Source organism: Aquarana catesbeiana, linkage group LG09 (assembly GCF_042186555.1).
Source record: "Aquarana catesbeiana isolate 2022-GZ linkage group LG09, ASM4218655v1, whole genome shotgun sequence".
Lineage (NCBI taxonomy): Eukaryota > Metazoa > Chordata > Amphibia > Anura > Ranidae > Aquarana > Aquarana catesbeiana.
In genome coordinates this window covers 63238882-63251484 of record NC_133332.1, presented here as the reverse complement: position 1 = coordinate 63251484, position 12603 = coordinate 63238882, and the positions used below count along the sequence as shown (strand labels likewise).

Below are 12603 nucleotides of genomic sequence, written 5' to 3'. Positions count from 1 at the left end.
CTTTGCAATACTCTGCAATACCCTACAATACCATGCAATATCCTGCAATACCCTGCAATACCCTGCAATACCCAGCCATACTCTGTAATACTCGGCGATACCCCGCCATACTCGGCGATACCCCGCCATAATCTGCAATACCATGCCATACTCTGCAATACCCCGCAATACTGTGCAATACTCTGCAATACCCCGCAGTACTCTGCAATACCCCACAATACTTTGCAATACCCCGCAAGACTCTGCAACACCCTGCAATACTCTGCCATACCCAGCCATACTCTGCAATACTCTGTGATACTCTGACTACCTTTAGGAAAGATTACAGTTGAATGTTATATGTTTCAGTGAGAAATAGTGTAATCCCTTTGATTTTGCACTTTTATATATTAGTATTTTGTATTAAGGGTTCTTTTTTGCTGAAGGCCATATATGTTGGTTGAGATGTTTGTGAAATGTTTTGATTTTTGCACTTTTCCTATTTATGTGAATATTTGGTATTGGGGCACTACCTCGCACAAAATAATGCAAAACTGAAAACTTTAGTATGTTCACATGGGCCTTGACAGAAAAAACAGTTAACCAGGCCTTTCTACAAGCACATTTGTTGCATTATTATTTCAAAGTGCCTCCAATAAAAATACATATTAAAATGTGTGAGTGAACTCTGTTTCTATCGCATTAAACATAATTGAACTTGTATTGTTTTAAGTATATTCTTGTTTTGAAACGACATTGATTCTTTATTAAAAACGGGGGTGGGGGGCGCAGTTTGCCATCTTCGCCCTGGGCACCAAATGGCCTTGTCCCAGCACTGCTGGTTAATAATTATGAAACCACCCCAATTAGATTCACTTTCCCACATGGATAAAGACAAACACACAAGGATTTTTTCAGAATAACACAAGGTAGGAATCTGCAACAAAATTTGTTAAAATCCTTGTAATGTACATAGATCACCCAGAAGGGAATGCTTTTTTCTCAACAAAAGTGGAGTTATGCTTTAAATGAATCAGAAATAACTAAATGAAATTCAGCCGAAATGCGAATTTGATTTGAATTTGAAACAAATTTGAAAACATTAGAACAAACAATAGAACAGAAAATAATAATAGAAAGAATATAGCCATCTTCCGAAATGCGAATTTCGAATAGAATAAATTATGAAATGTGAAAATCAGATAAAGTTCAAACTCAGGCAATTTTTTTTTCAAAATTGGTTGAATTTTTTCGAACTCAAAAAAATGAAACAAAACGAATTTTGAAAACAAATTAAACAAATTTACCAAATCTAATGAAACACAATTAGTTAAATAACATATCAAAAAGAAACAAAACACTTTTTTTCATTTTGCACATGTGAATCTATAATACTACAGGGTTGCCACTATTCACCTATCTTTATGTATGACTCTAAAAACTGCAAATCTAAGGTTTGAAACAACAGTTATTGAAGATACAAATGATATTAGCTTTCATATTCACACTTACACATATTCTTAGAGTCATACATAAAGATAGATAAATAGTGGCAGCGCTGTAGTTTTATGGATTAACGTTATAGGGTTTAATAACCTAAATGACAGCAGCAGCCTCATTATAATTTTATTTGATGTACAAGTAATAACTATAGCACCGAGTACATAATTTCATTTCGCACATGTCTACAAATTAGGAGTTGTTTGGAATCTATGTCACTTGTCGATCATTTTCCCTACAGTGGAATAATTGATTTCAAATATTTTTTAAATCTTTTTAAAAATCTTACCAGACTCATAGGCATCCACAATTTTCTTTCTGAGAGCCTTAGAAAGCTCTGTTTATTGTGGCATAAAAATACCACACATGTCAATAGCAAAGCAAACACCAGACCCTAAATGCCAGAGGTTTAAATAAGACAGTATCCACCTCATACCCTCTAAGGAGGTTCTAATTATGGGAACCAGGGGCATATCATGAAATAAGTGGGCCTGTGTGCAAGAACAAAAGTGGGCCCTAGACATTGAGAAAAAAAAAATGTGTGCCATGGCAAAAAGTTGGTGTGGTTTAAATTGTGCTACATATTGGGCATGGCTTAAAGAGGATGTGGTTAAATAGAGTTTGAGCTGACTTACATAGTGCAGAATGTGGTAATAGGGAATGTACAGTGCGGAGTGTATGGTGGTGGGTAGTATGTGCAGGAGGAGTGCGCAGTGTACGGTGGTGGGTAGTATGTGCAGGAGAGGAGTGCGGAGTGTATGGGTAGATAGTATTTGAGGAGAGGGGTATGGAGTGTATGGCAGTGGGTAGCATGTGCAGGAGAGGAGTGCGGAGTGTACAGTGGTGGGTAGTATGTGCAGGAGAGGGGTATGGAGTGTATGGCAGTGGGTAGCATGTGCAGGGTAGCATGTGCAGGAGAGGAGTGCGGAGTGTATGGCGGTAGGTAGTATGTGCAGGAGGGGTACGGAGTGTATGGTGGTGGGTAGTATGTGCAGGAAGAGGAGTGCGGAGTGCATGGCGGTAGGTAGTATGTGCAGGAGGGGTACGGAGTGCATGGTGGTGGGTAGTATGTGCAGGAAGAGGAGTGCATGGCGGTAGGTGTATTGTGCAGGAGGGGTACGGAGTGTATGGCGGTGGGTAGTATGCGCATGGAGAGCAGTGCAGAGTTTATGCCAGTAGTATGTGCAGGGAGAGAGTACAGAGTGTATGGTGGTGGGTAGTATGTGCAGGAAGAGGAGTGCGGAGTGTATGGCGGTGGGTAATATGTGCAGGAGAGGAGTACGGGCTGTATGGCAGTGGGTGGGGCCACAGGCACACATCAGAGGAGAGGGGTGTATGTCAGAGGAGGAGGAGTAGGTCCAGCTTTCTTTCTCTCCTCTCTCCTCTGTGTGAGGGAGGGGGGAGGGAGTGGGCTGTCAGTGCTGGGTCTGGGCAGTATGAGAGAGAGACACTCCCTGCTTGCAACTGCAGCCAGCAACTCTACCATGGAGCCACAGTCCTGGCTCTTGGGGCCCGCCCACAGTGATGGAACTTGAGGAATCAGTGACAGCAGTGGGGGGGGTGAAATCAGTGGCAGTGGTGGTGGTGGGGGGAGTGAAATCAGTGGCAGCGCTGGTGGTGGGGGGATGGTATCAGTGGTACTCACTTGCAGATCACTTGGTTCCTCCTCCTTGCTCAGTCTCCCTGTATCTCCAGATTCCTTTCTTCACGTGTGTTCAATAACTCCTAGCTTGACATGGTGTTTCTTCTCATGGGGGAGTGCTACTCCCCCTTCACTCTACTGGCCCGGCCAGGGTCAGCTGACTTTCTCTTTCAGTCTCTACCAGCCAACACGGCATCTCCCTATCCTACAGCTGGGAACTGAATGGGCGGAGAAGATGGGCGGGGCAGACCAATGTGTGGATACTGTCTGTCTGCCTGTGAATGAGACAAGCGCCCCTCTCATATTAGTAGAAGAGTTTTGGGGTGGGTGGCAGCCCGCCCTACAGTGTCAGAACTCCAGGGTCCGGTCGCAAGTGTAACCCTGACAGCTCCACCACTGCCCCTGACATGTCTCATCCATGTGTGCAGTGTCTGTCAGAGCACAGTAAGCCCCCCCCTCAGGGCCTACGTGCAGTGCACTTGTTGTGTATGGGGGGTGTACTTTTTCCATGATACCTTTGTATTCTTGTTAATTTGAATCATAAAAATGAGTACTTCATGTCAATTGTATGTATAATTTATTTAAGTATATCACCTTTATCTGTAGGCAGTATGTTGAAATAAGTCAACAAATTCCATGGAGCGGAATTATTTTTTCTCCTAACTTTAAGTGTCAATGAAGTAAAATGCAAGCAAAATTTAATTTTTTAGTTTTTGGAGTGGATAAACATTAGAATCTTGTACTTTATTGACATGTGCAAGCCCACTAGTTTTACTCTGAATTTGCATATTAATTCCCAGTTTCAGGTCAGTTGAACAGTTTGTTTGAGGTGGCAATTTCTGCAAAAAGAAGGCAAAACAAAAATTCACCCAAACCATATGCCATGCTAAAGTGTTTATTTATTTACTATTATTTGATAGGAAATTACATAGCATTTATGCATCATTTAATTTGATTCAGAACAAATGTTAATAGACAAGTATAATTATCAGTGTTATTCAACAAGCATTCCCCTGTATTTTGGTTTTATCTGAACAAGCAGAATCTGGAAATCTTCACATATTGGTACTTTTTTTCTTATGGTTTGTCTGAGGTGATCATAGTTGATGAAAATGGATATATTACAACATCTGACACATATAACTTGGAGTAGCTTGTATTAATTTTATGTTGGTTTATCTATTTGATATTGATAGGGTTTATTTTGGAATGTATAATGTTAGATTTGGGCTTGGATAGTGAAGTGAAAGAGATGTCATAATGGATCAGGAAGGCATCATTATACATGTAGAGCCTGTGATCATTAGGATTGTAGGACAGACTTTGCACTTTCTCCTTCAGCTTATCGAAAACTACACTCAACCTCCCTTCCTCATTAGTTTTGGTATCATACATGTAGAAGATCTCCTCTTGCTTTGTGCTTATGGCTCGCGTAGCATACAAGACCCCGCACACCATGAAAGCATTGCTGACTCCATGTTTGAACTAGTTGGTGTTCCAGATCTGCAGTACTGTAAGACTAGTATCATTAAATTTGCTGATGACAATGTTTCCAGCATTCTCCTCAGTTGCATAAATGACCCAAAGACCCTCTTCATCAGCAGCTAAGTCAATGTCCTGCCAAGCAGTGTGTGAGTAGGAGAACCGGTTTGTGTATGTGGCACCAGGAAGTGCAGCTCGGGTGTGCACATTGTTTTTCCAGTCATATTTACAGATGTTCAAGGTGTTGTAGCAGTTATAGTACAACATGTTATTGTACAAGATCATTCCACCACCTTGACCACAGTTAGTATAAACATATCTACTGTTATAGTTATCCCACGTGGAAAGAGTCCTCCCTGTGGCACCACTGTAGATTGTGAGATCATTATATGAAGGGTAGAATTGCAAGGATTCCATAATTCTTCCATCAGTTTTTAGAGGTGCCACCCACTGGACATTCTGATCAGCTCCTAGTAGTGAATCTCTTCCCCATCCTCCATACAAATAGGTGCCTAGCAACCAGTTAATTTGGACTACAAACGGTTTGCTGATGTTAATGATCTGGCCATGTTCACAAGTACCTGCAAAAAATAAATAAATTAATAGAAAATGTTTAAAAAAAATAAAATGCAAAATACAAAACAAAATGTAAAGGCAACAAATTGCAACATCTTGGCCAGACAAGGCTTTGCTAAGAACACTTTGTTATTTCAGGCATTGCCAGCTACATTTGACAAAGTTCTTATTCAAGGATTAAACCGAGTTGCCGGCTCAACTTTATCATTGGACATCTGGCAAGGTGTGATTTCAACGCCTTACAATATCTGTAGGTAAATCAATCTGCTAAAATACAGACATATTATATTTATGGATTGTCTTGGTTGGCTGAGAATGATGATTATAGTGGGGGAAAGGAAAGAGTGAGCCAATGTTTTTGTAAGCCCCCTGTCGCTTTTCTATGGTTGTTCCACATGTTTTTTGGGGGGAAAAGGAAAACTTTTTAAATTGCTTTGAAAAAGCTTCATAATACTGTAGAAGATTTTAGCCTCAAACTCAAGTGGACCCTGGCAAGACCTACCAATATTATTTACAATTATTCATCAATATCAGCTTGAAATGACAACAAAATTATGTAGACACACAAAAGAAAATATTATTATAATTAGCTTAAATACATGTGGCACAACTAGTAAACTACATTATCTGGTACATATACAAACAAAGAAGCAAAGCAGATGATAAAAAATTCTGCATATAGACTTGAAAACAAATCTGTGCTTTGTCCATGCAAAGCAATGCAACAGATCCTCCGTAAGGCTGGGTTCACACATGTGCGGTGCGAATTGCAGCTCCGGTTTCCCTTCAAAAATAAAAATCTGTTGTTCAGTCGTTTCTCTCTATTGTAGCTGCGTATCAGCTGACCAGGGAGAGGGTGTAGTGAGAAGAGAATTTGTGTTCAGAACGGAACACATCTGCGAATCAGATGCGTCGCCAATGAAGATTCTGTGCCTGCAATTCACACCACACTGCCTAGAAAACGCACACTTTTTTGTGCAATGCAGACTGTGGATGCAACACACATATGTGAACCAGGCCCATTGAAAAGAACATATTTTCAAATGTTCTGTGATGCAAAAGGGGGATTTCACCATGTCAGAACAGTGTGTTGTCGCCACATCCCTATTGTGTAGGAAAAAAGAAGGCCCCCCTTCATTGGGACTTTATAGGCAACAACCACACATAAATAGATTAGCAAAAATATTTATTGTTGGTACAAAAAATCGTATCTCCGGTATCTGACGCCTTTCTGGTTCAAGCACTTTCATCAGGGGTATTGGCAAGAATGTGTGCAGTCATAAATTTGTCTTACATGCAAAATGTTCTACTATGCAACTTGAAAAGATGAAGCACTACCAACGCCACTACCAACGGTGGTGTTGACAGATGCCCACCGAGAACATCCAACATCATGAGATGTTTTTCAAATAAGAGAAGCTATTTTTGTTTTGTTATTTTGTGAATTGGATGCGGTGTAAGCCACATCCATATCGCATATATGTGAACCCACACCCACACAAGTGATTACGTTAATATATAAGAAGATAACACTTGGAGATCAAAGATGACTATATTAAAAGGTTCAGAAGGATGAAATTACCAATTGGACTTTATAGGAGAAATACACAACAGAAATATATTATGTCTGGTCTCTAAAAACCCATAATTTAATCCTGATAAATGATGTACTGGTTTTCAGACTGTGGAGCATTGTCCTATTGAATTCTAGAGCTACCCAGAAGTTGGCATTAAGGTACTGGGTATTATAAAACACATGCACAAAACACATTATAACACACCTACAACACATTCCTCAGACCTTTAGATTGGGTGGAGCTATCTCAGCAACACCCTGTCCAGAGACATGAAAAGATAGCTCCAGCTGGGAACTCTTAATTTACCATCAGAACTACTAATGATTGCTGAGGGTCACTCTACGAGGGCCAGTGACTCTTGGAACATAAAATAGGCCTTCTTCAAGTGACCTGATCTCTGTAATGTACCAAGAACACATGGTCTTTACTAAAAGCAGAACTTCCCCCAAAAGGGAAAGTTATGCTCTTCCTCCTCCTTCCCCCCTCCTTCTTCACATTTGGCCCTTTTGTTTTTGGTGGGGGAGCAGGTAATTGGTTTTGACAGGTACCTGCACCTACTTCAGGAAGTGCTGAAGTTTCCCCCCCTTCCCCCACAGCCTTCTGGGACATGTCACAGGTCCCAGAAAGCTGCGGGACCATTATGCATGCGCAGTGAGCAGCCGACTGTGAAGCAGCAAGCAGTCACAGCCAGCTGCCCACAGTTAATATGGGGCGCCTGGGACTGAAGCCCAGTGATGACAGCACTGGATCATGGGACAGGTCAGTGTCTAATTATTAAGAGACAGCAGCTACAGTTTTTGTAGCTGCTGACTTTTAATTTTTCTAAAAGTGACTGAAGAACCACTTTAGGTATTTCTTGTAATTTTTGTGTAACAATAACAAATTTATAAACTTTTAATAACCTTTTCAATCTTTCCTTTCTACTAATGTATTCTTTTTCTGGGCATAGCAGCAAGGTCAGAATAGCAACTGTGGATGGTGAGTGTGAACGGTGCATGTTTCCATTAATATGTGGTGGTACTTACCATGTGTATGTGTAAAGGGTTAACTGCTCAGTTGACTTGCCCAAGTGATGGTCACTCTTATGCCCCGTACACACGGTCGGACATTGATCGGACATTCCGACAACAACATCCTAGGATTTTTTCCGACGGATGTTGGCTCAAACTTGTCTTGCATACACACGGTCACACAAAGTTGTCGGAAAATCCAATCATTCTGAACGCAGTGACGTAAAACACGTACGTCGGGACTATAAACGGGGCAGTAGCCAATAGCTTTCATCTCTTTATTTATTCTGAGCATGTGTGGCACTTCGTGCATCGGATTTGTGTACACATGATCGGAAATTCCGACAACGGATTTTGTTGTCAGAAAATGTTATAGCCTGCTCTCAAACTTTGTGTGTTGGAAAATCTGATGGAAAATGTGTGATGGAGCCTACACACGGTCGGAATTTCCGACAACAAGGTCCTATCACACATTTTCCGTCGGAAAATCTGACCGTGTGTACGGGGCATAAATCTTCTGGTACTTAGATTGTTATCCCACAGCTGTAAAATCTCAGTGCAGAGATCATGTACATCACACCTGTTACTTCTGGGTATGAAGAAGTATAGGACTTTGTTCCTTTTATGTTACAATGATGATGCCTGATGATTGACCTAGTGTTGTGACATGGGGAAGGCAGACATCCAGCCTTCTGTAAACTCTGATAGGAGATCTGCATAGAGCACTTACAAAGTTGTATTTTCTAGTTCCCAATGGCTGAATGAATCTATGAGAGAGTAACAGGAAGGTAAGTACTGTATATGACCTCACATCCTGCAATACAGAGCCAGGGGAAGAAACCACAGCAGAGCAGAGATATTAAGTGATTTATGCATACTGATGGCATCAGGCTCGATGTGTGCAAAAAACCTTCCAGCATTGCAGACAGGAAATATAAAGTGAGAGCAGAATAAGCAGATGCTGATACTACACTTATCTCAGGGGAGAGCCATGTCCATGGCTAGTTTTCTGACCTACCCAACGGGTGTTCTCCTTCAGAGCTGCCATAGGCATTAAAGTTTGGTTTTGTATCATCCCCTTATCTGTTCTGGCCTAAAAAGGCATCTTGTGTTTTTAAAAATTATGCAGGTGTATAAACTTTTGGACTGAAAGAAATATGGGGCCAACCATTCCAAACAATTCTAGTTGCCACATTTAATAATTTCTAAGTATCTGACCCAGTAAAAATATTCAGATCAGAAAGAGCAGAACTCATCTTTATACTTGTTGCAGGGCAGTGACTCAATATATTGAAGCCAGGGGTTCAGTATGACAGCCAGGTACCTAGATACTTTTAGAGGGAGAGAACCAAAAATGCCAACAAAAAGTGTGGAGAATGTCCCATGGGTGCTGTATTGCATTATGCATTGTTAAAGGTAACATTTGTCCTCTGAATTTCAGTCTTTCTTCTAACCTACCAATATCAGGTGAAGGAAGAGAAGGATACCCTTGTGTTGTACTGTTCTTCTCACATTCCTCCAGACGCTTCTTCAGAGCCTCAATCTCCCGTCTGATCACTAGCACGTTGTTCTTATCATAGATTTCCAACTGGTTCACCATGATGGAAATATTACGGATCTACAAAGAAAATACAGACAAAATGGTAGAGAAACAGAACACTGTACTTGTGACTGCTTTTAGATTGGACATGATCCCATCCTCCTCACTGAGGTGATTGGTGGAAATGTCTCTTCTGTAAGATGGAGTTGCATTTGGTAGATGTCATCATGCAAAGGTAGATCATCTAATGGCTGACAGTTACTAAAGGGTAACTTGTAGCCTAAGGTATGAATAAGGTAGGAGATCTTGCTGCCAGTGTCTGCTGTTGATATATAAAGTCAATGAGGGATTGAAGCATTCTATATCTATTCAAAACGAAATCCATCTAATGCCCCATACACACGGTCGGACATTGATCGGACATCCTGACAACAAAATCCTAGGATTTTTTCCGACGGATGTTGGCTCAAACTTGTCTTGCATACACATGGTCACACAAAGTTGTCGGAAAATCCGATCGTTCTGAACGCGGTGACGTAAAACACGTACGTCGGGACTATAAACGGGGTAGTAGCCAATAGCTTTCATCTCTTTATTTATTCTGAGCGTGCGTGGCACTTTGTGCGTCAGATTTGTGTACACACGATCGGAAATTCCGACAACGGATTTTGTTGTCGGAAAATTTTTTAGCCTGCTCTCAAACTTTGTGTGTCAGAAAATCCGATGGAAAATGTGTGATGGAGCCTACACACTGTTGGAATTTCCGACAACAAGGTCCTATCACACATTTTCCGTCGGAAAATCCGACCGTGTGTACGGGGCATTACACTTAAAGCTGACCTCAAAGCTTGAGTCATTGGGGTAGAGTGTGACCTAGCCCCTGCATCATACCAACACCTATTCTTTAAAGTCAATGGGATTTGCCTGCATGACATTTATCCTGCAATTGGGTTTTAATACGAATGTGTCACATTTTTACTTTGATTATTTGGCAATTAGAGCTTGGATAGCAACGAAAAGAAGACAGATATAATCCTTTCCTACTCTATCCAAAAAGGTTTTGACTGGAGTTTTACTTTAAAACATACGCTCAAAAGCCGCACCTAAAGATAACATCCACATTAACGCAATAAATATTAAAAAAATTATTTGTTGAGTTTCCAAAAAAAAAACTCTTTGTTTAAGATTTTTTCTTTATTCAAGGCTTTCAAGAAAATACTGGCTTACAAGGTTTGAAAAATAACATTGACATAGACAGGAAGCGCTAACATCAACAAATAGAGTTCTTTAACCACTTTGCACCCGCGCTATAGCTGAAAGACGGCTACAGTGCGGCGCTCAATTGCCGGGAGGGCGTCCCTGGACGTCCTCCTGTTTACATCCTCCCTGCGTGCCATCACGGGCCCACATTGGGGGAAATCTGTGTTGGCTATTGGCCATTTAGCCAATCACAGATCGTGCTAAATGGCCATTTAGCACTCGATCGGAGTGTCCAATGAGAGATAATCTCATATGTAAACATATGAGATCATCTCACATTGCCGGCTCTCCCTCCTCACACAGAGACCGCGTGCTATAGATGCAACTGTGCAGGGCATACAGTACACTAACTGTAAATACTTCAACCTGCCTGCCTGCGGTATTAATAGGATCAGAAGAAGAACACCAGCACTTGTCTTCAGGTAGCTATAGGTACAACTGTGCAGGGGTACACAGTACACTAACTGTAAATACTTCAAACTGCCTGCCTATGGTATTAATAGGATCAGAAGAAGAACAACAGCACTTGTCTTCGGGTACCTATAGGTGCAACTGTGCAGGGTACACAGTACACTAACTGTAAATACTGTAAAAACACCTGCCTGCCTGTCAGTATATTAGAAAGAGAATAACAGGAACGGATCTAGCTAAACTGAATACAGTGTATATATATATATATATATATATATATATATATATACAACACCTGGGATGCATATATATACACAATATACTGTAAGTGCAGCTAACTGACTCGCCTGTCTACTGTATCCAACTAAATTCAAACGGCACTGTCTCTCTCTCTGTCTATCTCTCTCCACCACCGCAACACACTACAAAAGGCCGCCATACAGGCGGCCTTATATAGTGTGGGGCATGTAATAAACTCCCTGGGCCATAATTTGCCAAAGTCACCCTGGCTTTGGCCAATTACGGCTCTCTGTGCAGACTGCGCTGTGATTGGCCAAGCATGCGGGTCATAGTGCATGTTTGGCCAATCATCAGCCAGCAATGCACTGTGATGCCACAGTGAAATATGGGTCGTGACGCGCCAATCAAATTTGGTGTGAACGGCCCATAACGTTCGCAATTCGCCGAACAACCAAACAGACGATGTTCGAGTCGAACATGGGTTCGACTCGAACTCGAAGCTCATCCCTAATCCTGTGTTATGGGCCCGTTTTGAAATTAAGACGCTACCAGACATAGTTTCATCTGATGGCCTCCTTACATTCAATGACCTAAAACAACAAAGGGGGGTGCCGAATCATATGTTCTTTAGGTATCTACAGCTCCGCCATGCTTTTCTGTCCCAATTTCCTGAGACATTGGTGCTGGAGACCACGGGTGTTGAGTGTCTACTTACTACAGCGGATGAGACTAAGCCCCTGTCCATTTTATACTCCCTCCTGGCGGGTTTAGATACCTCTAAAGTTTCACAGCTGTTCTCAGTATGGCAGGCAGATATACCCACACTGGCTGATGACGACTGGGAAGAGGGCATTCAGCAGTACCTCTCCCTGGTGGTCTCTGCTAGAGAAAGATTCCCCCAAGTCAAATTTCTGCATAGGGCATACTTCTCCCCCCTGCGATTGGCTAGAATATACCCCCAGAGGAGCCCGATTTGTCTCAGGTGTGGTTCGTCGGAGGGTGTCCCTTCTTTCATGTTGTCTGGTCCTGCCAAATCATACAACATTTTTGTTTGAGTGTGGTTAATGTTATCAACTCTGTGAGCAAACTTAGAGCAAACTTAGAATACCCTGTGACCCGATACCATTGCTGCTTGGCATAGCTGATACGCTGGAGGCCCCCCAATCTAAGAAGTTATTTGTTTTCTATGCGGCCTTCTATGCCAGGAAGGCAATCCTGATACAGTGAAAGGGACCCTCTCCCCCGACTGTACAACAATGTAAGACTCTAATTAATATGGCCCTTCCGTTATGTAAGCTTCCGTTATATAAGCTATATGGGACGCAACTGCCCCAAAAAGTTTGACAAGGTCTGGACAGCCTGGGTACGCGAGGAGCAACTGGCACT

The 12603-nt window shown here is 41.8% G+C and overlaps 1 protein-coding gene across 1 annotated transcript; it reads right to left on the bottom strand.

Annotated features, from left to right (window-relative positions):
• Positions 1 to 4002: 4002 nt before the first annotated feature.
• Positions 4003 to 12134, bottom strand: LOC141108913 (olfactomedin-4-like). The gene is made up of 3 exons (XM_073600880.1): positions 12081 to 12134; positions 9225 to 9384; positions 4003 to 5184 (listed from the first exon to the last, which is right to left on the bottom strand). Exons 1-3 carry the CDS (start codon positions 12132 to 12134, stop codon positions 4607 to 4609), a joined length of 792 nt encoding a protein of 263 aa, XP_073456981.1. The 3' UTR covers positions 4003 to 4606.
• Between the last annotated feature and the right edge of the window lie 469 nt (positions 12135 to 12603).